Source organism: Coturnix japonica, chromosome 12, assembly GCF_054131305.1.
Source record: "Coturnix japonica strain WE chromosome 12, WE-NBRP24, whole genome shotgun sequence".
Taxonomy (NCBI): domain Eukaryota; kingdom Metazoa; phylum Chordata; class Aves; order Galliformes; family Phasianidae; genus Coturnix; species Coturnix japonica.
Window position 1 is genome coordinate 5,543,812 of NC_140674.1, and position 25,553 is coordinate 5,569,364.

Consider the following 25,553-nt stretch of genomic DNA (forward strand, 5'->3'; position numbering starts at 1 on the left):
CCTCCTCCTGCTATGCTGATGCCCTTTAACCCAGAACCCCCTGAGCATTCCAGGCCTCCAGCTCAGGACTGAAACCTGGAGCCTCCAGGAGGGGTGTACCCCCCCCAGGATGAGGTAGGGGAGGAGGGGGTACCTGGGAGGGGTTCCATGGGTCCCAGACCACACCATCCTCTAGAAGCCCAGCTCTCAGTGCAGCACAGACCCCGAGGGCTTTTCCTATATACAGGGCTTAATTGAGAAATTGGCACCCAGGATTGTGTCCTCCTCCTTTGGGGCCAGTGATGCCCTGCGTGGGGCTGGAGTCAGAGTCCACCAGGACACGCACAGGGTGCTGTAGGATGAGGGTGTTGAGATGAGCACAGCTTCTGCCCCAGCTCACAGCCAGCTTCCATATGGGATGTGGTGATTTGCTGCTGGGGAGCAGCAACAACAAACTCCCATCTCATCAACCCCAAGTGTTAAAAATGCAGTGACTCAGATTCCCCGCCAGCTCGGTTGGCTTAATCATCGCTGGGGATTTAAATAACAAAACCTGGAGTTCTTTTGCTTTTCCCATCTGGTCCATGAGCTGGTACAAGTCACGTTTCCAAGGAGTTTGCCAAGCAGTGATTTGGAGGTGGCTTTTTTAAGGTCAAAGTGTGGCACAGCAGCATGACTCAGAGCTGGAGCTTGGTGAGGAGCTGCTGAGTATCACTGTAAGGGGCGATAGGAGTTGGTGGGGGGTGGGATCCAGGAAGCCCAAAGCTCCTAATGTGGGTGAGTCTGCATGTGGGTTGGATTTGTGCTATAAGATTGGGGCGAGAACATCGTGGAAGCACAGTCTGCAGGGATGACCCGTGCCTAAACAGCAGTGACACGTTGCCAGCCTCGAGTTGTTTAGTACACTGTTTATTGAGCAGCTTTGACTAAGTTCCCAGCTGGCCCCCCATCTCCCAGCCCCAGCGCCTCACTGGTGAAACCACAATTGTGCTGCAATGGCCACCGGTGGGGGAGAACAGCCCTGGCTGTGTCTGTGTCTCCATGGGGAGAGCGTGGGGAGTTGAAATCCCTCCCTAAGCAGTCCTAGGCCATGATCCACCCCCATGGGGCTGTTCTGGGCTACTGAGAATCATCTCCGCTGTGCCTCATCGTCCCTATGGCAGGCAGCAGAAAAGGTGAGCAGAGATGTGTGAGATGGATACACAACCGTGTCCTTGCTCAAGTCCCCACCGGCCCCAGTGTCTGCAAAGGACAGACCCCCACGTGTCCCAGCAGGCTGCCCTTTTCTGTCCATGTACTCAAGGGGGTGGGCAGGCAGGTGCTATTTAGTAGAGGGGAGGATATTGGCTACAATGTGGTGCTCAGCATACACACGTAGGGTCACAAAATACTTGAGAGGGTGGACTTGTGCGGAGGTATAAAGCCATAGGTGTATGAGCCAAGAGCTGCTCTCACCTTCAGAAGTGTTGGATCACAGCTCAGTACATCACTGGGTCTGAGGCAACTGGAGATATGAGGACAGATGTCACAGCAACTTGCAGGGCAGCATCTTGCAAGAGACCCTGAGTAACCCTCCAGGAGCTGTGCTGAGGTTCCTGGGGCTCAGTGGACTGGGGAGCAGAGCTGCCTGATGGATGCCCTGCGTGCCCACACGCAGTGCCCACCCAGATGGTGGGTGGGTAAGGGTGAACTGGTGGCTGTGGTTGCTGCCTGGCCTCCAACGGCAGCCCATGGCCTTGCAGGTGAGCTGGGGCATAGCAGCCAGATCCTGGCCCAGGGCTGCAGCAGCTGTGGCTGTGCCTGAGAACTCAGTAGTAGGCGCCGAGCAGGGTGGAAGCCTTCTGAAGGAGCAGCTTGTGGTTGGCGTGCAGCGGGATCCTCCTGTCCAGCACCTGCCAGCGGATGCACAGCTCCGGGTCGCAGCCCTGGAGGAACTGGAAGCAGAGCAGGACACCATGTGTGTGCTATGGCAGGGCCAGCTGCACTCAGCAGCACCGCCAGCCTCCCACCCTGAGCTTTTGGGGCCCCTGCTATGGTGCCACCCTGCTGACAGCACTGTGTGCCCCCTCCCCTGCACACAGCTGGAGAAGTTTTACTCCTGATGAGAGTGAGATCTGGGGCTGGAGCTACAGAAATTCATAGAATTACTATGGTTAGAAAACAGCCACTAAGATCCCAAGTTCAACCTCAGCCCACCTCACCATGCCCACTGACCTCACCATGCCCACTGACCTGACCATGCCCACCGACCACCTCCCTCACCTCCTCAGTCCAGGGATGATGACTGCCTGGACAGTCTGTTCAGAGGGCTCTGCCTTGCTCAGGGAGGTTACCTGCCCCATACCTTCTAGGAGCCAGTAGGGAGCTGCAGAGGCAAGAGGTCCTTACCGAATTCAGCCGCTTCATCTCCACATCGTTCTGATTGTCAAAGTGCACGCTGATGGCAACAGTCTCAACCCAGGCGTTATCTGTGTTGCGGGGATCGTCGAGGTACCCCTTGTGTATCTGTGCGCAGGGAAGGAGTGCTGCATTAGCAGAGCCATAACCACTGCTCTTAGTGCACCAAGAGCCCCGTGTGCCCATACCTCAGTGCCTTGTTTCAGCAGGTTTTGGAACTGAGGCCAGAACTCCCGACGCAGGATCCACTTGAGCTTTAGCGGCAGCGTCTCACCTGGCTCCAGCGAGCCCTGCACCCAAACAGCTCTCACAGCCCAGCTGCCACCACCATGGCTTATCCTATGGCTGCCCCAGGCTCGGATGGAGGGGATCAGGCAGCAGCGGGGCCTCCCTCCCTCCTCCTGCTGCTAAAAGCCCTCCATGGTGTTCAATCACCCTCTGCTGCTCCTGGAGCTCCCCGCCAATGGCTTGAGAATGTGGCTGGAGCTGCTCTGCTCTGACTCTTACCCCGGGCAGTGCCCAGACGTCTGACAGGGGATACTGGGCCACGAGGACCTCCAGCATCTTCTTCAGGCTCTTCCTGATGATGGACCCATCCAAATTCCTCCTCCAGCTGTGAGAGAGGCCCATGTTATGCTGCAAGCCATGATCAACTCCCTCTCCTTGGTCTGAAATGGCTTCATGCCCCCTTCTCCATTCTGTCGCCAGCACCCCTACATGCTCACCGGGTCACAACTGGGTGCAGGGCATGGTTGGGCCCAAAGCAGTGCAGCCTCCCACGACCACAGAGCCCCGTCCTGCCCATGGGATTCCTGGTGGGATAGAGCAAGTAGGCTGGAGGCTGCCCAAAGCCCCGGACCACCCTCCCTAATTCATAGAATCACAGAATGGGTTGGGTTGGAATGGACCTGAAAGATCATTCAGTTCCAACCCCCTGCTATGGGCACAGGTCCATCTTGGGACTGGTGCTCTTCAGCATCTTCATCAACAACCCAGACACTGCCCCACTCCCCCTCACCCACCTCCCCATGGTGGGAGCACTCACAGTGGCAGTCCGTCCCGCACGGCATAGAGGCCGTGGAAGCTCTGCCTGTCGATCAGCCCATCCATGGCGTTGTAGTTGATCTTCAGGAGAGACTCCAAGGAGCTGGGCACAGGAGGCAGCCCAGCAATGAGGGCAGGCTGTGCCATGTGTGGGGATAGGGCAGAAGTGGGAGGCTGGATGGGGAGGGACCCCTGAGGGGATACTCACGGGCTGAAGGGGTCTTGCACAGCTGAATCCCTGTGGTCGGCTGAATAGACAGGAGGGTCATAGAGCTGGAAATCCACCTGCAGGGCATACAGTTGTGTCAGCCCCACTGGCAGCTCAGATGTGCCTGTCCATTCAGAACACCTCCAGCCATCCCCACGTGAAACCCAGCCTTGTTTTACTGAGCACAGCCACAGTGTTTTCCCAGGGAGGTATCTCTGGCCATGCCTGGACCCTCTGTGCACTGGAGACCCAGCTCCCGTTCACTGAGCACTGTCAGTGCCTCCAAGAAGCTGCTCATCTCAGGGCTGGGGAGAACAGCAGCTTCCAAGTATGATACTTCTCTCTCTTGCTGCAGCAATGGCTCTGTTCCCCTTCCCACTTCCCATCCTCCCCCAGCCCCCAGCCTTCCTCCAGCCCCACCACCTGAGCTCCTACCTCCCAGGGCACCTTCTCATCTGGCACAGGGAAGCGGATGGTGTGGGACCCTGGGTAGAGGAGGTTCCGGGCCAGTACATGGTATGGTGGCTGCTTCTCTTCAGGCTTCTCCTCCAGATCCAACTCCTTCTCCTCTGAGGTCCTGCTGGAGACTGCAAGGCAGAGACAGCAAGGCCTCACAGGGCAGGTGCTGAGCCTCAGCAGGACTGATGCTGAGGCCCATTGGACTGCCTGGCTCCAGTGCTGTGTCTTTGCTCCTGGCATCCCTTTGGGCTGTGCTGCTGGGGCTGTGCTTACCCAGGGGTGGTATATCCTCCTCTGAGCTGAAGCCACTGCCCTGCAGTGCCTGCATGATCCACCTCAGGGCTTTTGCATTCTGATGGACCTGCGTGGGACAGGTGAGGGTCTGGAGGGCTCTCTCAGTCCCAGGAGAAGAGCTGGATGAACAGTGCAGGGGCTCATCCCACAATGTTCCATTTCCCATTTGCCTTTTTCTCTTTCAGGCTATTATTTTCTCATGGAAACTCTAATGTTTTAAGGGGAGCTGATTCAGAAGGACTTCCTCTTGTGGCTCAGTTGACCCATGCCCTTGGAAAAGCCCATGCTCCCAATGCAGTGGCTCAGTTTTTGCCTCACCTGATCTTCCAGGGTGCCCAATCTCTGCTCCACCAGACTTGTCCTCTTCACCCGATCCATGTCCAGCAGGTCTGCCAGCACATCGATTCTGGAGGGATGGTGCAGAGAAAAACCTCCTTAGGAGCCATGGCTGCTGCAGGTGCTCAGCAGCCTACACTGCTTGGGTGCCTGCCCCTCCAAAACACAGATTCCCATGAGCATCCCCCATATGTATGCATAACAAGGAGGGCAGCAAGAGCTCCAATCCCAAATCCTTCCTGCCCAGAACAGGAAGGGTGTCCCTGTCTGAGGTGTGTCGGTACCTCTGTGCAATGTCTCGGATCTTCTGCTCTATGTTCTGTTTCTCCTGACACTGCTGGTGCTGCAGGTAGTTCTCCTTCAGGTACATCTCCCACGAGAGGAGGGCGGCTTCTTCATTCTTCTCCAGCTTCTCTTCTGCAGGAGGAAGGGGACAGCAGGGCTGTCAGTTCCCCAGGCACTTTATCTCCCTGGGAGGGAGCTGAGGAAGGACAAGGGCTGCTCCTCACTGAGCTGCCTGTGGCGCATGGCCGGCCTGCGGAGCAGCCCCCGCTGCACCAGGAGCTGCAGGTGGCTGAGGAGGATGAAGGGTGGAGGCGCAGGAGGGCGGCCGTGGTACTCCTCAATGAGGTCGTGTCGCTGGAACTTCCAGATCTGGTCTGTGTGCTGCTGGACCTGCTGGAATGTGTAGCTGGAGACAGAGCCCAGGCATCAGCTGTGCAGGGGAGTAAGGAGGCACCCCTCGTCTGCCTGCTGCCCTGCCTAGGGCTAAGCCTGCAAGTAAAGGCAGCGTGATTCACAGTCAGGACCAGGGCTCCAGGTCAGACTCACTTGAACATGGCGATGAGGAGGTTCAGGAGGAGGATGTTGGTGAAGAGCAGGTACAGGCACAGCAAGATGACTGTCAGCCACTCTGGGAAGATGGGCTCCTTGCTGTCCTCGTTGGTCTCTGGGCACTTGGGCTTGTAGGGGTCAGTCCCATTGGGGCTGCACTGATCGATGTTGAAGTTCACCCCTGCAAGAGAGCACAGCGCTGCTCCACCACAATCAGCCCTTTGGTGCCTCAAGCAGCACACTGTGCTATCCGACATCAAGGTGGCCGAGAACATGGCAGGGGTTGGAGCAGCTGATGTGTGCTGAAGGTTTCCAAGCACACTCCGCATTATCCTCTTTGACCTCAGCACTCTGCTTACTCCTGCCAATTTACAGCTGTGACATGGAGCTGGATCAGCTCCTGGCAGCTGACACCCTGCTCCTGTGCCTTTGCACATCTTGACTGGCTGTCCTAAGGCAGATTCAGACCCTGGCTTTGGAATGGTGGCAACACTCTGAACGTGCCCTACACTTTGTCTCTGCTCCTTCCTGGCCTTACCCTGTAGTGTGGAGAGGAGACCTGTGCAGGACTGTATGGCTGCACGAGTGTGTCTCTGTAACAGTCCCTGGGTTCATGTCACACAGCCACAGGGCAGCATCCCTTACCATCGATATAGGAGGGGATCTGCCCAAAGATGGTCAGGTAGGAGTGATAGACCACACCACGGAAAAGCCACTCCACGCGTTCCTCGTTGTGGATCAGGATGGCCTGCTTGGCAACCCCAAAGGACACCACCCACACTGCCAGCAGGAAGAGGAAGAAGAAGACATCCTTCATCTGCAAAGACACCATGAAGCAACAGTGTGTCCTGGAGCACAGAGCCCTCCAGGGTAGGATGAGATGGGTGGCACGTCCCCTGCAGGCAGGGCAGGGCAAGGCAGGGCAGCCCTTACCATGCGCTTCACAATGATGATCTTGGGCCCCAGAGTCTTGCTGACGGTGAAAATGTGCATCAGACGCAGGCAGAAAATGATAAATGCCAGTGATAATATGATGCGCCCGGGGTATAGCGTTGATGGAATCAGCCTGGGCACAGAACAGAGGAAAGGAACATCTCAGTGCCAACAGGAAGGAGCATAGAGCCCAATGCAGCCTGCAGCTCGGCCCTGAGCACTGTGACTCACCTGCAGGTCAGCCCCACAATGAACACCATGATGGCACCGACATCCAACTTGTTCCAGAAGTCCTTGAAATACAGGGAAGCCATCTTCAGGACTCCGAGCCCATCTGGATCATGCAAGAGCTATTGGGAAAAGAAACGGGGTTGGTATATCAGTTGAAGCACTACAGGGTACTCACGTGCCTTACAGAGGGGCAGAGACCTGCTGGCCATCACCGGACTCTTTTGCTTACCTGAAGCAGACCTGAGCCTACAGGGTTTTCTGCCAGGGCATGGAAAAAGCACAGGACCTTCCAGGACCACCAGAAGGGTTCCCAGCAGCCCAGCCCCCCCCCAGCTCCTCCCAGGCCCTGCTCAGCCTTCCCCATACCTGGCGGATCTCCTCACACACCAGGGAGAAGAGCCAGAAGTAGATGAGGTACTCCCACCAGGACGGTGATGGCTGGAAGTCGACCATCAGGACGTAGGCAAAGAGCAAGAGGAAGGTGAAGTAAGAGAGGATGTTCATGTGGAAGATGACGACAGGTGCTGTGAAGAAGGCTCGGAAACGTGTCAGGCAGCCCATGGGCTGCATCTTCTTCTCCCTGAGGGCAGCAAGGATGGAGACATGGCTTGGCTGCCTGAGGTTTGTGAGCCAGATGGAGGAGGGAGCTGAAGCATAACCTGCCTCCATGTGCATGTGCCCCAGCTGCAAGAAGTACCTGAAGGTGATGAAGCTGGTGTAGAGGAGTGGGAAGAAGAGCATGCACATAATCACCCGCCAAAGCCCGTTGTCCACACACATCTTCCCCCACCAGACTTTGGTTAGGAAGGCCTGTGAGGAGGGAGGGGAACACTGCTAGAGGAGCCTCCTCTGCATCCTGACTGATTTGCAAGTCCAGCTCATTGGGAATGGAGCCTGAGCTTGTGCCACAGGGGTATCAGGGATGAGTGATTTCTGTGGTGATTTCACCAGGCCTGGGACCTCACCTGCACACCTCCATGGGACACAAAATTCATGTTCTTGGCCTCCAGTGCCAGCTGCAGACAGGTTGTCTTCCCCCAGGCATCAGAGACACGGACGAGGAGCTTCTGGGCTCTCTCTTCGTCCTTGCGATAGCACTCTGTGAACACACCTGGGAGAGCAGGGAGATTGGGCTGAGCTCTGGGCCAGCCCATTGCTCAGCAGGAGGAGCACCGGAGAGATGTTTGCAGCATGAGGTGAGCATCACCACAGCTCTACACCATCCATCGTACCCACCACCTTTTAGACACATCCAGCATGACAAGGCATGAGAATGTTCTGGGTTGCTGCTGTCCCTCCCACTCACCAATTGCTTTCTGCTCATACTGCTCAGCCAGGGCCAGCATTTCATCTGTGGTGTCCGTGTCTTCTTCCTCCTTGGCCAGTTCCTTCAGGATCTTGCTGCAGGCCAGAGCGGCCACCATGCAGTCCTGGCTCTGGGACAAAAGAGGTCAGAGAGGGTGTTAGATGCTGAGCCTCATCCCCATCCCAACAAGTTCCTGGCAGTTCTGACACGTCCATCAGTGTTTTCATGGGAGGGAAAGAGCATATCCCAATCTGGCTGCTCAGGAAGGAGAACTTGCTGTGGCAAGGGCCAAGCTGTCCTCCATTCTGGGTGCAGGGGCAGAAGGTAACCCAGTGCCACTGGGAGTACAGGGGCAACCCTGCTCTTGTAATAGGAATCCATGGATGATGGGATGTTTGTGACTCCACATGCAGTCTTGCCTCTTGGGCTTTGGAGGTTTGGTTTTAGCTGAGTCTTACAGGTGGGACTGATGGGTTTGAGCTGCAATACCTGGGCCCAGATGATTTCTGCCAGTTCTTTGTGGCTCTGGACCACGGCCCAGATGAGGAGGTCACGGACTGGGTCGGTGGTGAAGGTGACTCGGCCAGAGGTGCGTTTGTAGAGCGACCGGAGGCTTGACCCATGAACCTGAGAGGTACGCAACAGTCAGACCTGTTTGCCTGCCAAGGGACTGCCAAGAGGAGATGGCCCCTCAACACAAATCCTCCCTAACCCCTCGATTTCTGCCTCCACCAGCCATGGAAGGGCCTTTGCTGCAGCAAAGGAATGGCCAAGGCTGGGCTCATGCTGGAAGAGCCTCTCATAATCACAGGGGTTGTGCCAAACCTGCCCAGTGCCCAGGGAGCCCCTCTGTCCTCCACCCCACTGGGTTCTGCTCATCAGTCACACAGCCACCTGGTACTGCACAGGTAGGAGAGTGGGAGCTGCATCTTGAATGTGAGCCAGGTAACTTGGGAAGGGCTTTAAGGGACTTTAAGTAAGATTATTGAGAGGGTAAAAGGACAGTGAACTAACTGGAACCTCCAGAGCTGTTTCTTCAGCCAGTGCCCCCCTCCCTAATGCAGTCCTGCCATCACGTAACCTGGAGATACGTACGTTCAACTTGACGTGTGGGACAGGGATGGAGAGCCGGGGCCGCTCCGTGTGCTTGGGCTTGGGGTACAGAGGTTGTGTGGAGCGGCCCAGCAGCTCCCGCAGCACCTGGGAGATGTGATGCAGTTGGATTCGTGGCATTTTGGAGCTGGCTGTGTTCTCCTTCTCCTCCAGGAGGACCTTCTGCAGCTTGCTGTGGAACAGGCAGGATGGAGCCATGTTGTCATAGAGGTAAACCAGGGTGTCCAAGGTGACAAACTCCTTGAGACGCACTCCCTGCTCCACAAATAGCTTCACAAACTCCGGCTTGTTGGAGATTAGGGCAGCTGCCATCACGGAGTGGAGATCTGTGGGCTGGCAGACCAGAGGCAGAGGTGAGGGGCTCCATGGCCCCACAGCAGGGTCACACCTTACACCCTGCTTGGATGTGGGAAGGTTTTAGCTACTTGGCATGATGGCACTGGCAGAGACCATAGGATAGGGCTACCAAGAGGTGTCTAGTTATCAAAAGACTCTAGGTTGGTACACAGTCTTTCAAAGACACCAGTTTTGAATGAAATACCAACCACCTTTGCAAACAATTATGTAGGATCGTTACAAGCAGTGAAGCAAATTGAACCCAGTTCTGCTCTGTTTGTAGTTAGGAATGGGAGAAAGCCCCTTAGCCTTTCCTACCCTCAGCCCCCAGCCCGGTGTCTCCCACACAGCCATGCAGCAGACAAGCAGCACAGAACTGCCTTACCTTCCACTCATAGTCATCTGTGAAGATCTCACTCCGAGCAATGTCCACCCTATTCCAGGCCACGGCTAACTTCAGCTGGTGGTCCCAGTTCTCACGACCAAAGTGGTCCTGGTTTCGGGATGCTGCATGCCAAGTGCACGTGTTAGAGCTGGGGATTGTTTACCCTCTGGAAGCCCCCACTGGAGGCCTGTCCCTTGGGAGAAACATCTCTTCCTGATCAGCTCAGCATTTGGGCCCTTTGGTGACTGCACAAGCCAAGCTTGTGACCACAACTCCATTCATCTCCCTCATACCCCCCGGCAGCCCCCAGCTCCACACCTTTGAACAGTGCCTGGAGGATGGCCACATCCACATCCTGCTGACCATATTTGCCCTCTCTGAAGATGGTCAGGAGTTGCCGGCTCCGCACTATGTCTTGGATCTACAAGGAAAGCCGTGGGCAGGCAATCAGCATCAGCATCTCTTCTTGTGTGGGGCAGCTCCTGGCTCTCCTTGGGTCACCTGCAGCCCACTATGCTGTCCCTTAGCCCAGCTGGGGCTGGTGCCACACTGTTCTTGGGGTCCACCAGAACAAATGCTCCCAGTGAGAGCCTTGCTGCCCCCAGGAACTCCTGGGGTCTCCACATGCTCAGGGAGAGGAGCTGTCTGCCTGCAAGGGACTCACCTTCTTGGTCCACTCCACCACCTGACCCTCGGTGAATTGCTCATAGGTATTGTGAAAAAGCACACTCAGCTTCTTGCGGATCAAGGTGATGGTTATCTCGGACACAGGCAGGCCAGCCACCTGGGCAATGACATCAGCCACACGCCCAGACCCTTCCACAATCACACATGGGGTCCCATTGGTGATGGCATTGTATATGGTCTGCAACAAAGCAGGGAGGCTGGCCCTAGTATCACCAAGAGGCCAGCAGCCCTCCTGAGCCTGTTGCTATACCACAGCACTTCTATCCATCTGCATCTCTCCCATTTCCCACCAATATCAGGAGATCTCGGGATGATGGAGTCACTGTCCCTGGAGGTGTTCAAGAACTGTGGAGATGTGGCACTGAGTAGCATGGTTTAGTAGGCATAGTGAGGATGGGTTGAGGTTGGACTGATTCTGTGATCCCTAGGCAATAAGCAGACCTGTTGCCCTCTGCCCTCTGCCCTGGCTCCTGGCTTTCCCAATCCGAGCCCATCCCACCACTGCCCCTCTTGGCTCTGCTGCAAGAGGCCAGGAGTGGTTCCTTACATCGAGTGTCCCAGGGCCTCCTTCCAGCACCACACAAACGATGGGGATCTTGATGGCAACACCTGCAGGGAAGCAGAGCCCAGGTCATCTCCCTGCAGGGAGCCCCTCTGAGCAGCTGAACTGGCCCATTGTGCCTCATCCCCTCCCCTGCCTCTAGCCTTGCTATATGTTGCCGTTACCTCCTTTCACCTTGGTCTGTTTGGAAATGAATTTCTCCAGCCGGGTCCTCAGAGGGATTTCCACTCCGTACCTCCCATGGGTTCCATCGTCCACAAGGATAAAGTGGGAATGGTTGCTATCCAGGCACGAGAGGCTACCTTGGTTCTCCTCATCCAGTACATACTCAGCTGGAAAGCCCCCCTGTAAGGTGCAGGAGGGGAGACCATGGGCAAAGCCTGATGGGGCTGAAGTGGAGCAGCAGATGCTCAAATCAACCAGCATGTGGAATGGAAGCAAGATGGCATGCAGGGGCAGAACAGCCATCCCTGCAGTGTTCATATCAGCCTTGCCCCACATTCCTGCCTCTGCTCCATTTGCCCATCTAGGCTGCTCCCAGGAGAAGCACAACACCTTTGCAAAGCACTGGGTAGAGCGTAAGTGGTTTCAGAAAGCATCAGCCTGGAACCACCACCCCTTCTGGCCCTGCTCACCATGGGGCAGATGAGGCTCTCCCGGTTGTACACAGTCCCCCAGGTGGCAATGCCAATGGTGACAATGTCACCTTCCTTGTAGCTGCAGCTGAGGACGAAGTCTCGCACCGCCTCTCCCACCTGCTTCATCACACCAGCGTGGGACCCCCCCGTGATGATCCAGGCCCCTAAAGGTCAGAGAGGGGCTTGGGAATGGAGAGACCCTGCTCACAGCAATCTCTTAACATCCCACCATATGGCTGCAGGAGCACCCAGTCCTTGAAGATGCTCCATCCCCCAAAAGACATTTTCTGTGCCTATTGCATTAAGCCCTGGGTGGGTTTTCTATACAGTGCAGCATCTCTTACCAGTGGTCTGGGCCACTCTGACTAGCCCTTGCCGGAAGATGTTCTTTAGCCTTGGCTTCATGACGAAGTTTTTGGCTCCACCGGTGACCGAGATGAGCAGGTTGGGTGCATCAAGGCCCCAGTGCTGTGTCATGAGGTGGTAGATGACCCGTGGAGGAGTATCAGAGGAGACACGCACGTACTGTAAATGGGGAGCACATGTATTTTGGGTAGAAAGAACTGGGCAGGACAACAGGGCAACTCCAACACACTCTCTCACCGACTCCCATTGTACCACAGAGGGGATAAACAAATCACCTTTCCCGTCTTCTGTCCCAGGCCTGTGAAGTGGATGTCACCAAAAGCATCTGTTGGCATTTCCTGGATGTGTCTGCTGGGGTCCCACTCCTTCCCCAGGAACAGGGGAGGTTTGGCAGCATCTTCCAGGTGCTGTTCCCTGAGGTAGCCACACTCGCACACCACCCTCCTGCAATGGACACCACCAGCTCCGTGGGAAACAAGCCAACCCCAAAGGGCAAAGCCCCAGTGGTTCACCTGCCTCAGCCCAGCTGGGAAGTGCTGGCATCATCATCAAAACACCACAGGCACCAGCACCTCCCACCTAACCTGACTTCCAGCTCGGAACTTGTGCAGAAACAAGGGCTTTTTCTAGCAGTTCCCTTAAGAAAAGGTGGGGTTTCCTAGTGATGTAGCTTTGTCCCCAAGATGCCCCATTTATTCCCAGGCAGGGGAGGGGAAGGAGGGGCAGCCTGACTTACCCAGAGTCTGAGGTCTGGGAGCTTTCCACAAAGTATGTGCACTCTTTCTTCCGGATGTTTTCAGGAATCCATGAGATGAGATTTTCCTGAGGGAGCAGGAAGAGCAGTGACGGGTTGTTGTTTCTGTAAAGGGTCAGAACTTGCACCAGGGGCCAGATGCTGGTGCCTGGGTCATACCTAAGGGCCTTATTAATGCTCTCCCCAACCTGATATTCCCCATCAATGCATTCCAGAACAACTGTTCTCCCACCAGGTGGGGCCAGCTCCCACCTCTTCCAGCTCCAGACCCCCAACTTGCCTTTTCATTGCTGCCAGAGGGGAAATGTGCCTTCCGCTGGCCCTTGGCCACGCTGCTGCTGCTCTGCTGGAGGTTGGGGACCACCTCGAAGTCGCTCATCTCCCTGGGGTGCGTGGCGGGGCCGTCCCCTTTCTCAGGGCATACTTTGTTCAGCTGGGAGGGGAGCACCTTGGTGTGTCGGCCACGCACGGCCATGGCTGCTCTCTCCTGCTCCTAGGTGGGGAGGTGCTGCACATCTCCATCCTGAGCAAAGGAAAAGGATGCATGTGAGCTGAAGGCAGTGGGTCACCCTGGGTAGGAAGGGCTGTGGATAGGCAGTGAGCACAGCACTCCGGTAGAGCAGTGGCAAAGCAGTGGGTCAGCAGGCCTGAGCATAACAAGGATTTTGGCTGCCAGCTGAACCCTGCACCACAGCCATAACGATAAGGGCTTGCAGGACTTCCCGGTGTCAGGGAGAAGCAGTGGAGCAGGTCAATGGCTGCACTGCACTCAGGTCCCCTTCCCCCAGGCTCAGCTCGGCTGCAGGGGGGGAACAGCTGGTGACCCACAGAACAGCACTCAGAAAAGTGCCTTCATGGGCCCAGGGACAACGGCAGAGTGCAGGTTGCCTGCCTCCAGCTCAGCTGACACGGCAGGCAGCATGCGGCCCCTCACCCTGGGTCACCCCTCACCCATGCAGAATAGTCACAGCACCCTGTGGGGACAGGGATGCAATGCAGGTGCTGCAAGCTGCCTGCAGACAGTGCCAAACCCCCTCCCTGCTCCCCACAGACACAGCCGTACCTTCCCCACAGCATCCTCTGCCTGCATTACCAGATCCTCCACTCCATGCCCGCCATGGGGATGTCAGCCTGCCATGTCCCTGTGGCAGGTCATCTTGTAGCTTGAGATGCAGCGGTGAGCGGAGAACAGAGCAGAGCTGCCTGCAAACTGCCTGCAGAGAGGAGGAGAAGGCAGGGAGGCTGGCAGCTTCCCAGCAAATCAGGCTGCAGCAGCAGTCCCTGCGCCCTGCTGGAAGCTGCAGCACAAAGGCGAGCCCTGAGTCTGCCTGAGTCACGCTTCTCCTGCGGTCTAGGAGTGCTCAGCAGCCCAGTGCCGGCAGCCTCTTGGGTCATGATGTGGGCAGGCTGGGAAGGGAGATGCTGCCAGTTATCCGTCACGGGCACAGCACTCAGATCTGCTGGCTGAAGCCGTGTGCACCCCTTCGTGCTGCAATGGGCTGAGATGCTGGGGCAACACATGGAGCAAGCATGCAGTCTGGGTGAAAACGTGGTGTTTTGGCCACATCCTATAGCTCCTTTCCCAGCCAAAGCATGTAAGACAGCACCAGCCCTCTGTGCAGCGGGATTTTGTCATTTCCTTGAACAAGAGCAAACCGCTGAGATTTGCTGGGATAACAGATGCCATTAATAAGGCAGTAAATAACATCCATGTGCAATGTTTTAAAGTTTGGTCGTAATTAACTCTGCACTGCCAAAAGAAGGGAAGCCAGGACTGCGCAGCAATTACACATTAATGCAACTGTTCGTCCGCCCTCAGCTGGCTGGCTCTCTGGAGACAGTGGTTTTATGCCATTTTTGTGTATGCCAAAACCACTGTGGCCCGGTGGGACCCATACAGAACCCTTGAATGCCATGTGAAAGGCTGCAGGACAAGGCATTGTGAGGGGATCAGTAAGCATTTAATCACATAGTAATCAGGCTGTCCCCAGGTGAGGCCTGGCTACCTGCTCAGGAGCAGAGCACAGTGCAGTAGTGCATGCAGTTGCTTGCAGCTGGCTCTCCCTGCAGGACACTGTGCTGCCACAAGCTGTCCTTGATGGCAGCATCCCATGGGGACTTGAGTTGTGTCCATGGTACAGTGGTGGAGCCTGGCAGGGCTATGTGCCCCGCAACCAGCCAAAGAGCTGCAGGAGTGGTGAGTGGAAATGTTCCACTTCTGTTGAAGCTGAGTCTCCAGCCCTGCATCAGGATGGAGTCCGCCTTGAGGTCAGGTCTGCTGGTACAAGATGGCGCACTGGGTCCTCAGCACAAGATGGTGGCACTGAGCCATTGGTACAGCAGGTGCTGGGCTCTGGCAGTGGTGCAGTACAGGATGCAGCCCAAGCAGCTTTGCCACTGCAAGCCAGTAAGCTGAGACAGATGGAGCAAGGCTTGGAACATCCCCCTGCAGAACACCCGCTCTGTGAGCTGGTGACCCCCTCAGGGCCCAGTCATCACTTAGGAGATCTCAGCAAAGTAAAACACCTAGAGCATCAACATTCACCATCTCATATACACAACCCAACCTGCCGATGCTGTGTGCTGGGGAGAAGCTGTGGAGGTCCTTAGAAGGAAACATCAGAGAAAGAGCCATAGGGCACAACAGCCTTTATTGAGCACAGGGAGGGGTACCCCAATAACGCGAGTCTTCCTCCGCACTGCTGCGCCCTCAGTACATGCAGGGGAAGAACCGGGCGTTAGGGCTGCAGTCCCCATCCCCTGCCCTGTGGGGAGCAGTGCCGTGGGGGCAGCAGGGCAGGTGCCACCCCCTGCACCGTGGCTCTGTTGGCCCCCTGCAGCCCTGCGGCCGGTAGCTGGTGGAGGGCAAGCAGTGGCACATGGGGAGGTCTGAAGTGGGGTGCGGCCAGCTGTGGGGACAGGGGCTGTGCTTGTGGGGGTGGTGTGGTGGGGAGGGAGCACAGTGGCATGCCCCCCTGTGCAAGGCAGGGAGTGTCTGCCTGGTCCCATGGCACTGATGGGGCTGTGGGGGGGTTTGCAGCACTGCCAAGGGATGCTGTGACACCCGGTGACGCTGTGGTACACAGGACCGTTGGTGGATCTGGCCATGCCCCTCAACTGCATCCCCTGCCCTGGGATCCCATGTTACCCCACACGTGCAGCCTGGCTCCCTCAAGGGGATGCGGGGTGGGGTCCGCCCCCTAAACAGTGGTGGTGAGGGGGTCCGGACCCAGAACGGGGCTGAATTTTCAGGATGTGTGTCGTCTTCATCCTCTGGCATCAAGGGGAACCAGCTCTGAGGGAAGAGGGGGCATAAATCAATCCCTTCTCGTACTGGGGGTGAGACAGGGGTGGGCACCTCCATCTGGGAACTCACCTGCCTCTCCCTCCTCTGCACTCCAAAAACAGGGGGTGGCAGGACAGCTGGGGGTCTTGGAGTCTGAGGGAGGGAACATGCAGTTGGCAGCAGGGACAAAGAGGTGGACGGTGGTGGGAAAAGCAGTTCTTTGGGGCACTCACCTGAGCATCAGCTTGCAGGGGGGCACGGCAGCGGCAGTAGTGTGGTCTCTGCCTTGGCTGGGGTGGCAGCTCCAGTTCGGGTGTGCAATGCCTTACACGAGGATGAGAGATGGGGGAGTGTGCAGGGGGGGTGGGCCTGAATGGTGGTGGGGGAGTCCGGTCCCAGAACTGAGGAGCTGGGTTTTCAGGATGTACATCATCCTCATCCTCATCCTCTGACATCCAGGGGAACAAGCTCTGCAGGGAAGGGAGTGTAAATCAGTCTCTCCTGATATGGGGGATGGGGTCACCCCTGTTTGGATACTCACTTGCCTCTTCTTTGTCTCAGTACTGAAAACGGGAGGAGAGATCTGGGACAGAGAAGTTGGTGACTGCAGGAGGAGAGCAAGGTTGGCAGCAGGGAAAAGATGGTATCTGGGGAGGCATCACCTCTTTGAGAATAGAAAAAGGTATTTGGGGGAAATAATGTTTTCCAGAGCACTCACCTGAGTGACGACCTGTGGGGGTGTAGGGGGGTGGCTGTGATGGAGTGCTGGGTCCCTGCTCTGCATGGGCTGGGGAAGCAGCTCAGTTTCAGCAGTGCTGAGCCCTGGGGGTGGGTGTGAGGCAGGTGATGGCACAGGGGGCTGTGTGTGGGACAGTCCCCCTGCAGTCCCCGTGCTTTTGTGGGGAAGGAGCGTGTCCAAGTCAGGCAGGGTGCGGTGATGCTCCAGCAGGATGGCCAGCAATGCACGGCGTCTCTCCTCTGCCAGCACACGGCCCCAGAACTCGGGGGGCTGAGGCAGAAGGGCACACAGGCGGGCAGCCAGACCCCGGGCTGAGCTCACTGTGCCGAGGGACTGTCTGTCACCAACCGCTTTATCTGCAGGGTTATCCGGAGGGGAGGGTGAGCTCTGCCCGTCCTTCTCCATCCCCTTGACAGGCCGGGGGGACTCCGGAAGGATGTCCTCAGCTGGAGGCGGTGGGGGGGGCTCTGCCCCCTGCCCACCCTCCAACAACCGCTTGATGTCCATGGAGGCCACCCCTCGGCCGAGCAGCCCCCGGGGGCGGCAGAGGCGGCGCTGTGTGATGATGACGGGCCGTGGTGGCGGCAGGGGGCTGTGCAGGGGCTGAGCGGGGCGGGGCGGAGCGAGGCCTCCCCAGGGATTCCTGCCCCCCCTCCACCTGGAGCCACGCAAGCTGGGCCCGAACTTGGCCCTGTTACGCTCGCCCCTGGTCTTGCGGCGCTTGAGGCGGCCGGGCCCGGCCTGCAGCTCTCGGACAGCGTCCCCGGCATCAACTCGGCCTCGCTGCTGGCTCATGGCCGTGACTGGGGCACACGGAAGCCTCCCCCTGTCCCTCCGGGCCCCGCTCCGGGCCCACCGCCCCCCGGCCGCCCCCTGCACACGCCGCCAACGGCCACTAGGCCGCGTCCTCCCACCGCAAACACCGGGGGGGGCCGGGCCGGCTCCACGCGCTGCTCGCCCGGCCGCTATTGGTCGCCAGCAGCCGGCTGGGGTGGGGGGCGGCGCCGAGGGGGGTCATCATGATTGATATGCTTGTTTCCTTTCCTATTTGATTTGCTTTTATGTCTCTACAATAAGCAGCATTTCACTACAGATCCACTTTTAGGGTCAACTATCCTGTCTCTTTAGAGCGAGGCTGGAGGTATTTCTCCAAATCCCTCATGTCCTGTTTATTTTTATTGCCCATCTTATTATCCAGAAGGCAGGATCCTGGCACTGCTGCTTCCGGGACCGTTCTCCATTGGGAAGCAAGTCATACAAACAACTGCTGTGCCCACACCGCGTGCCTCTGTTCCGAAGAGGATGTCCTCAATGCTCCCATTGATTTCAGTCTCTGGCAGAGCTGGATGAAGCATGTGGCATTTCCTGGCTCTGAGAGCTATTTACGACAAGTACTTATTGATTGGATCCATTGGGGAAAGGTTGGTGGGATGAGTTTGCTGCCATCAGCTTCCTCAGTGTATAACCCAGCTTGAATGAGTCAACGGCCTGCTCTGAAAACCATCTTTAGAATGAGGTACTTGGGGAACTTAGTGGCAGCAGAAGTGGTAACAGCCTTTTGAACTAATGGGTCTTTCTGGAAAATTAAAGCCTGACTGACAAGGTGGTGATTTTTATTGCAAACAGACTAGAAATGAAACCGCTGAGCTCTTCCAGCAGTTGCTCTCTTTAAGTGCTACAGTATCTACTGGAATATGTGGTTGCTGTTGTGTCATACCTGCATTTCTGGGCACTGTGGCTCGTTCAATTATTTCCTATCAGTGGGAGAACTTTCAAGGTAGCAACCATTATTATAAGGCTCTGCAAACTGAGCAGTGCCATCACTTGTGCTGAGCAGAGCGCCATGGCTTTGGTTGCCAACTGGGTGAAGTATGAACAAAGGGAAATATGGAATGCTTGTGGTATATGCTGCAAATCAGTGCACATTATGGGCTCTTATTTTGGCCTCAGGAGAGTGCACAGTCATTGGAGCTAAGCAATGAACACCTGGAGCAGTGCTCGCTCCAGTTCATCCGCTCTCCTCTAGTCCAGTGCTGTGATTAAGAAAGGATTAGACAATAAAGAAGGTGGAGGTGCAGCACTGCCCCATCTCAGTGTATGCCAGTGTGAGCCTCAGTGCTGTTAGGTGAGTCCACTGAAGATCATCCCATTTTGTAATAGACCCTGCTGTGACCTGAGTGACCCTGATAACCTCAGCAACTTTGTCATCCTCCCACAGCACCTCATCAGTTCCTGCAAGGAAGAGCTGCAGGATGGGGCTACTTATTTTCCTTCATCATCACCCAGGGCATGTTATCATGTACTTCTCATAGCCTGCAAAGCCCAGTCTGCATATCATAACCAAATAAGTAGAGCAGGTTCGGCCCATGGACCTGAACATATGGCCGCATCAATGGGCTTCACCAAGCAAGGAACATACTTTCTCATACTTTCTCACACCAGCAGCTTCTATAACCCAGGTGAGTGGGGCAGAGCTGCTGGTTGTACATGGGTGATGCAGGTACCCATCCTGCAGGCATAAGAAACATTAAAGAGGAGTATTAAAGCTTTTTGAAGACAGAATAGATTTTGCTTTCATAATATTTTTCTTTTCAGCCTCCACATGAGTTGGCGCAGCTTAGTGTGCTACAAAGAACTCTTTATTTTCCCTTGCTTGGAACATCTCTAATTAATTCTTGGCAGGACTATCCAACTCTGCATGTAGATAGGAAGAAACTCCAGCAAAGCTGGGTCCTCCTGCAAGGCCATTCACTTGGGTCTTTCCATTCTGGGCCTTTGAGTGAGCAGGCAGGCTTTCCTTGCATGATCTTTGTACGGCAGACAAGTGGCTGTGGTATAGCAAAAGCACCAACAGTCAGGTGCCACAGATGCAGTGGGGAAATGAAACAGATTCAGTGGGGAAATGCAACAATAAGTGGTCTCTAGAATCACGACGGAGAAGTGATTTTTGTAGACTCAGACTAAAGGCAGCTGAAAGCTTCCAGCTAATGTTGGGGGGGGAGTCAGCAGGGGTCTGCTTTTTTGTTTCATGCAGACTAATTGGCTGCAGTGGGCACTTGGTACAGCTGTGCATTTTAAGTTCTGGGTTGTAAGGCTGAAGCGTTTTGTGTTTTTGTGAGGAAGGAATCCAGTAACCTCTTCACAATTTGCACAGATAACGCTTCTAAACAGTTACTTTTCTGAAGAGAGGGGAAAAAATGTAAAGATGGTCAGGAAAAGCAGTAATAAATCTCAGCTTGGTCCTGGATTTTCTTCATCTGTTTTCAACATATCAAAGTCTCATTGCTGAAGTTGATTCGGAGATCTTTGTGCGTGTGTGTGTGCACAGTGTGAGCAATTAAAATGACTCTACGTGAAGAGGACGGGATCAGATTGGTGTATGAACTCGGTGACGTTTCTCTCCTTTCCCCCCACCCTTCCTTACACCGTGCTGCTATTTTACAGCACGCAAAATCCTTTTGGATTTTTGGGCTGACTCAGAGCTACAGACCTTTACTATTGAAAGAAGGAGAAAAGGGGAGGGGAAGAGAGGTAATTTCTAGAGGGAACTTAATCAAAGTATAAAAGATTTCTGCAAACACTTCATTTTGTGTCATTTAGAGAAGCCTCTTGGGTTTATGCCACCTAAAAGTAAATACCAGTTAAAACTTTGGTAGGTTTTCTTTGTTAATACTCTGTGATGCAGTTCAACAAATGTAATGCAATAGAATTGGATCTCGTTATGACTAAAGTAATGACCTTATTTGGGAACAGCTTTTTCTAATAAAAGATGAAATGCTGTATTTTGCATCGTTCCTCATCTCTTTTAATGATCTCCAGCTGTACAGATTGTTTGTCAGAAACACAAACAGTTGCTTACAGAGAAGATGAAAAGCATCGGCTTCCTTTTCTTCTGTATGCTGATGAACATAAGAACAGGTAAGACTGCTTAGATTTATTCAGATTGATTTTTCAATACAAAAATCTTTTCACACTAAAACAGTGTCTTCTATTTAGTCTCAGATACTGTCTGTGTATTAATTGCAACTCCTTCCTGGCATGTTTGATTTGTAGTATTCTGACTATAAATGGGCAATTCCTTACTCAGCTGTTGGAGAAACAGAAACTTTAGGCTATAAGGAGGGCTCTAAACATACCTTAAAGGAGTTGTCAGCATTGGTCTGTGCACCAAACCTTTTGTGAACTGAAAGTTCTGTGAGAGAGTTGGTGCTGATGATTTTCCTGTTCATTTTCAGATGCCCGATCAATCCTGGAAGGAGATGGTAATGCAAATATTTTTTTCTTTCTTATGTATCATTAATGATTCAAAGAGTCACTTGTAACTCCCTGAAAGAAGAGTGATTTTTTTTTTTTTTTTCCTATTTCTTTAATGCGGAAAGCAGATCTGTTAATTCCAGTAATGGAGCTTCTATACAAACATTAACAAGTATGATGACCCCTTGAAGACAAGTCCTCCAAGGGGTTATGGCCAAGTCATTACTTATCTGTTTTATGAAAACATAACTGGAGAGCACCAGACTTATGATCATAGGAGAGACTTCAGAGAATTGTGGCTGTTCTGGAAAGCAGTGAGGGATGTCTGTCCAGGTATTGGTAAGAAATACTGTCCTCCATGGCAAAAAGTAAAACATTTTCAGATTGCCACAAATCTGGTGAAAGAAATAGTGGAATAAATCCCTTGGCACAGCTGCTCTGCTGCTGTGTCCCTTCGGGTGATTAGCCTATTGGATTAGTGTTTGTCGTTGATTAGCAAAAATCCTCCTCACAATCCTAATGATATTTGCAGTGGCCTACAGATAAGAATATGTAGGTTAACCTTGGTTTGGTGTGTTCAGACAAAATTCTTTCTGAAAACAAAGTTGCATAGAAGTAACTCACACAACAAGTTCACTGCTGTTGTTGGTGCACATCTAACCAGCAGCATCCTCATTTTTCTCATGCTCCGTATCTTTCCTTATGGCTCTAAAACCTTTTTGAATGCATAATCTCTGCTTCCACAAGTTTTTGGGTTGAGCACACTGTTTTATTTGTGCACAGCGAGTATTTCTTTGGCAACCTCTTAGGTGAGAGCATGGCTGTCTGAAAACAAGATGTTCTTCAGCGATGTCCTCTTCTCTTTGTAAGCAATTAGGGTTTTCTTTCACACTGACCATGCTGCAGACTGCAAAGTGAATCTAAGTTCAGCTGATACTAACAGTTCTCTTCTGCAGACAGCATTTGGTTGGCTTGTTTGGTTTCTTATATGCCATCTGTGCCCGTGCAGTGCAAAATTCACAACATGAAGGTCTGACACTAAGATTGATTAAGGCTCTTCATTCCCACTAAACACCCTGGTCTGAAGCTGAGTCTGATGAAAGGAACAACTCTCTTTTATTTAAATGGGCTTAAAATCAAAATACTGGGTTTAACTTTGATGCACAGAAAGATGCTTGTAACTGTGTGGTTACAGCAAGTGTTTATGTTTGACAGGATCCTGTGCAGGCCTGGATTTGGGCCCGAGGCAGGTCAGCTCTTGGCATTTTCAGAGTTTATTTTGGTTCTTCTCATCTTTGACTTTTATATTTGGCACAGAAGATGGAGAGAAAGAGCAATGGGGAAAATGGCTTCAAGTTGCCATTCCTCCTTGCTTTCAAACAGCCCGCTGCCTTCTGGAAATTAAAGCCACCTCAGCAATTCCTGCAATGCTGTTGGTGTCCCTTCAGTCTTGTCCCATCTGGTGCCCCTGCGAAGGGCACGGAGGGTTCAGTGGCTGTGCCCATGTTTGGCAGAGGGGAACTCCAAATGACATCGAGCCAAGCTTTCAACAGAAAAACTTCATGTTGTAATAATTCCCTTTCTTGTTTTATTTTAGATCGAGAACCTGTGGCCATGCCATACTGGCCCTTCTCCTCCAGTGACTTCTGGTCCTACGTGGAGTACTTCAGGACACTGGGAGCCTACAACAGGATTGCTGAGCTGGCCAGGGCCTTGTTTGCACAGCTGCCCGCGGGCAGCCATCTTGGCCTCCACCTGCCTGCACAGGAGGACTGAGCAGTGCCTGCCATCATGCTGGGACATCACACCAACACATGGCTGCTGGTGAGCAGCCCCTCCAGTTGCTTGCGGCCATATGAATGGCCTGTGTAGTGTTATATGCATTAGAAAGCCGCAGGTGAATTAGCCTCTGCTTTTTGCAAGCCGTGCTTTGTGCCAAATCAATAAACTCCTTGATCATATGGTGAGGTTTGGGTTCCTGTTGTATTATCGTGCTGCTGGGCATGTCTCAGGACAGCAAGCTCTGCTGTACATGCAGTCATAGCATTACCCTAAATGGGCTGATCAGGTAACTAACACCCATGGGGTTATCCTCCTATGTGCGCTGCTTACACAAAGCATCTGCAGTGTATATTACATGTGCTATGTACACAGAAGTTTCCCAGAGGTTAAGTCAGATATTCAGTGATTCTACTAGGAGAGTGGTGAGGCCCTGGAACAGGCTGCCCAGGGAGGTTGTGGATGCCCCGTCCTTGGAGGTGTTCAAGACCAGGTTGGACGGGGCCCTGGGCAACCTGATCTAGTAAAGGTGTATGTTTGGTGGCCCTGCCAGGCAGGGGGGTTGGAACTACATGATCCTTGAGGTCCCTTCCAACCCGGGTCATTCTGTGATTCCCAGCAGGACCCCCTATTTCCTCGATACAAAAAGACTCAGCAGAACTTGGCTCAGAGAGACAGCCCGTTCTGTTACCTACACAAACTGCAGGGCAAGCTTAACGATAATCATGTATTAACAGCGTTACATAGAGCAGAGCTCAGCACGGACCTCCTCCAGAGCGACCATAGAGAGGAGGAGCATAGAGCGGCGAGGCTACTTCCGCAAGATGGCGCTGCCGGAAGTAGGCCATAGAGCGCTGCGGCCGCCATGAAGCCGGCGGTGGATGAGATGTTCCCCGAGGGCGCCGGTCCGTACGTGGACCTGGATGAGGTGGGAGCGGAGGGGCCGGGTGGGTAGAAGCGGCTCTGGGTGCTGCCCCGAGGCGCTCAGCGTCTGCTGTTCCAGGCAGGGGGAAGCACGGGGCTGCTGATGGATCTGGCCGCCAACGAGAAGGCTGTGCACGCCGACTTCTTCAATGGTGAGAGCCCCTCAGGGCGGGTGGGATGAACAGCGTCGTTTGGTTGATTATTGTAGCGTCTTTTGGTTGATTATTGTTAGTATTCATTACAACTTACATTGCATTGCTGTGCAATACCTGCTGTGAGACCTGGCTTTAGTCGTTAATCTCAATACCAAGAGCAATGAAAGCTCGTGTGGTGTTTGCAGCTGTGATTTCCAATGTTAATTTTCACCCTGTCTTGTTTTTTCCTGACTAGATTTTGAAGATCTGTTTGATGACGATGACATCCAGTGAACTGAGTTGTCCCGCTGTGCTGAGATGTGGAGTTTTCTCTCTGGGATCGCCCGTGCTGTCCTTTATTTATTGCAATGATTAGAACAGGAAAATCTCATAGGGGGGTGTGAAAAAAAAGACTGTTTAAGCTGCTTGGGGAATGTGGAATTTAGATGGTGAAAAGTAACATTGAACTGTGGGCTGTTATTGTTAGGAAGGTGTTTGTAGATCTGTCTTAAAATTGTACTTGATGTGATATTCAAAACCAACAGCAAAAAACCTACAACCCCAATGAAATCTGTGTGCTGTGTTGTTTCTTTTTTATTGTTATTTGTATGAAATCATCCACTTATTATTGGTTATTACACAGGTTATTATATACTGATACAGGGCAGGACACATCTCTGCCTTGAGGTGTTCTGTTCATTGTAGAGTATGGGATTATCTGCTCATAGGGTGATTACTATTTCCTGAATAGGTGTTGACTCATTGCACTAGGAAGACTTGTGGGTTTTGTTCAGTATCAGGTTTGATGTCCAGCTGCCATCAGTGCTTTGCTTAACCTAAAGAGCTATCTTAGTATTGTTTTTGACTCAGGTTTTGATTTTTAGAAAGGTAATTGTATGATATTGCACCTTCCAGTGATCAAAGTGATTCTCAGGATGAAAGGACCAGGGAGTTTTTAATGTGTTATTTCAGAGTCAAGAGTTCAATCCTTTATTCTGTTCTTAAATTAATTGTTTAGGATTAAAGTGAGGCCTAAATTCTATACATTCATCACAAAATAATCCTGTGACTGATCTTTCTTTAAAGAAACTTACAATTATCAATGCTCCAGATGAAATATATATGCTAAACTGTATGGAAAAACCCCAAATGAAACCCTTTCTTTTCCTTACCTCTTTCATACATTTTTCCCTTGGTATTTTTTATCTTAAGAAAGAGGAGATAAATATTTTTAATCTTAGCTGTTCATTTGCTGGCCCTGAAACAACCGTGGGAGCACAATGAGAAAGTAGAACTATGTCTTCTTGTTTTGTTCTTGTGGATTTCTCAGCCTCTTCTATTTCATCCTCCAGAGCAGTTTAAAGCAGCGTATTGGTGTTTACTCTGCTTAGTGTTTGACATTGCAAAGTGACCCTCAGGGCTGTTGATGCAGCCCCCTGTTTCTTTTTTTACCTCTTGCTTTGCTTGATGAGGGAGGGATTTCAAGCTTTCCTCATTGAAAGCAATATAAACACTGACTGCTTAGTGTTAGCAACGTTGTTTGGATTCTTCCTGTCTCTGGTGCTGCACTTTTTC

The 25,553-nt window shown here is 53.3% G+C and overlaps 4 protein-coding genes across 11 annotated transcripts; 2 read left to right on the forward strand and 2 right to left on the reverse strand.

Annotated features, from left to right (window-relative positions):
* Positions 1-872: 872 nt before the first annotated feature.
* TRPM2 (transient receptor potential cation channel subfamily M member 2) lies at positions 873-14,181 on the reverse strand. The gene is made up of 33 exons (XM_015871255.3): positions 13,926-14,181; positions 13,143-13,385; positions 12,845-12,930; positions 12,384-12,552; positions 12,087-12,267; positions 11,740-11,906; positions 11,269-11,449; positions 11,090-11,151; positions 10,520-10,720; positions 10,174-10,276; positions 9,856-9,977; positions 9,117-9,467; positions 8,511-8,648; positions 8,022-8,151; positions 7,681-7,826; positions 7,413-7,525; positions 7,082-7,295; positions 6,716-6,834; positions 6,485-6,617; positions 6,197-6,368; positions 5,549-5,732; positions 5,227-5,408; positions 5,002-5,134; positions 4,700-4,787; positions 4,361-4,448; positions 4,064-4,215; positions 3,629-3,705; positions 3,422-3,523; positions 3,102-3,188; positions 2,884-2,989; positions 2,565-2,666; positions 2,368-2,484; positions 873-1,913 (listed from the first exon to the last, which is right to left on the reverse strand). The coding sequence occupies exons 2-33, from the start codon at positions 13,335-13,337 to the stop codon at positions 1,788-1,790; spliced, it is 4,527 nt and encodes a 1,508-aa protein (XP_015726741.2). The 5' UTR covers positions 13,338-13,385; positions 13,926-14,181; the 3' UTR covers positions 873-1,787.
* Positions 14,182-15,496: 1,315 nt separating this feature from the next.
* Positions 15,497-17,814, reverse strand: PRR19 (proline rich 19). The gene is made up of 5 exons (XM_015871256.3): positions 16,867-17,814; positions 16,690-16,752; positions 16,382-16,618; positions 16,239-16,301; positions 15,497-16,157 (listed from the first exon to the last, which is right to left on the reverse strand). The coding sequence occupies exons 1-5, from the start codon at positions 17,680-17,682 to the stop codon at positions 15,573-15,575; spliced, it is 1,764 nt and encodes a 587-aa protein (XP_015726742.2). The 5' UTR covers positions 17,683-17,814; the 3' UTR covers positions 15,497-15,572.
* Positions 17,815-18,119: 305 nt separating this feature from the next.
* Positions 18,120-23,102, forward strand: OTOS (otospiralin). Of its 8 annotated transcripts, none has more exons than XM_085512818.1 (4): positions 18,120-18,403; positions 20,707-20,805; positions 21,123-21,149; positions 22,739-23,102. In XM_085512818.1, the coding sequence occupies exons 2-4, from the start codon at positions 20,754-20,756 to the stop codon at positions 22,915-22,917; spliced, it is 258 nt and encodes an 85-aa protein (XP_085368944.1). In that variant the 5' UTR covers positions 18,120-18,403; positions 20,707-20,753; the 3' UTR covers positions 22,918-23,102. The 8 variants fall into 8 exon arrangements, with proteins under 8 accessions (XP_085368944.1, XP_085368941.1, XP_085368942.1 ...); XM_085512815.1 differs by lacking the exon at positions 18,120-18,403 and adding an exon at positions 20,004-20,275; XM_015871259.3 differs by lacking the exon at positions 18,120-18,403 and adding an exon at positions 20,333-20,539.
* A 659-nt stretch (positions 23,103-23,761) lies between these two features.
* Positions 23,762-24,548, forward strand: COPS9 (COP9 signalosome subunit 9). The gene is made up of 3 exons (XM_015871253.3): positions 23,762-23,848; positions 23,924-23,996; positions 24,235-24,548. The coding sequence occupies exons 1-3, from the start codon at positions 23,786-23,788 to the stop codon at positions 24,270-24,272; spliced, it is 174 nt and encodes a 57-aa protein (XP_015726739.1). The 5' UTR covers positions 23,762-23,785; the 3' UTR covers positions 24,273-24,548.
* Positions 24,549-25,553: the final 1,005 nt, after the last annotated feature.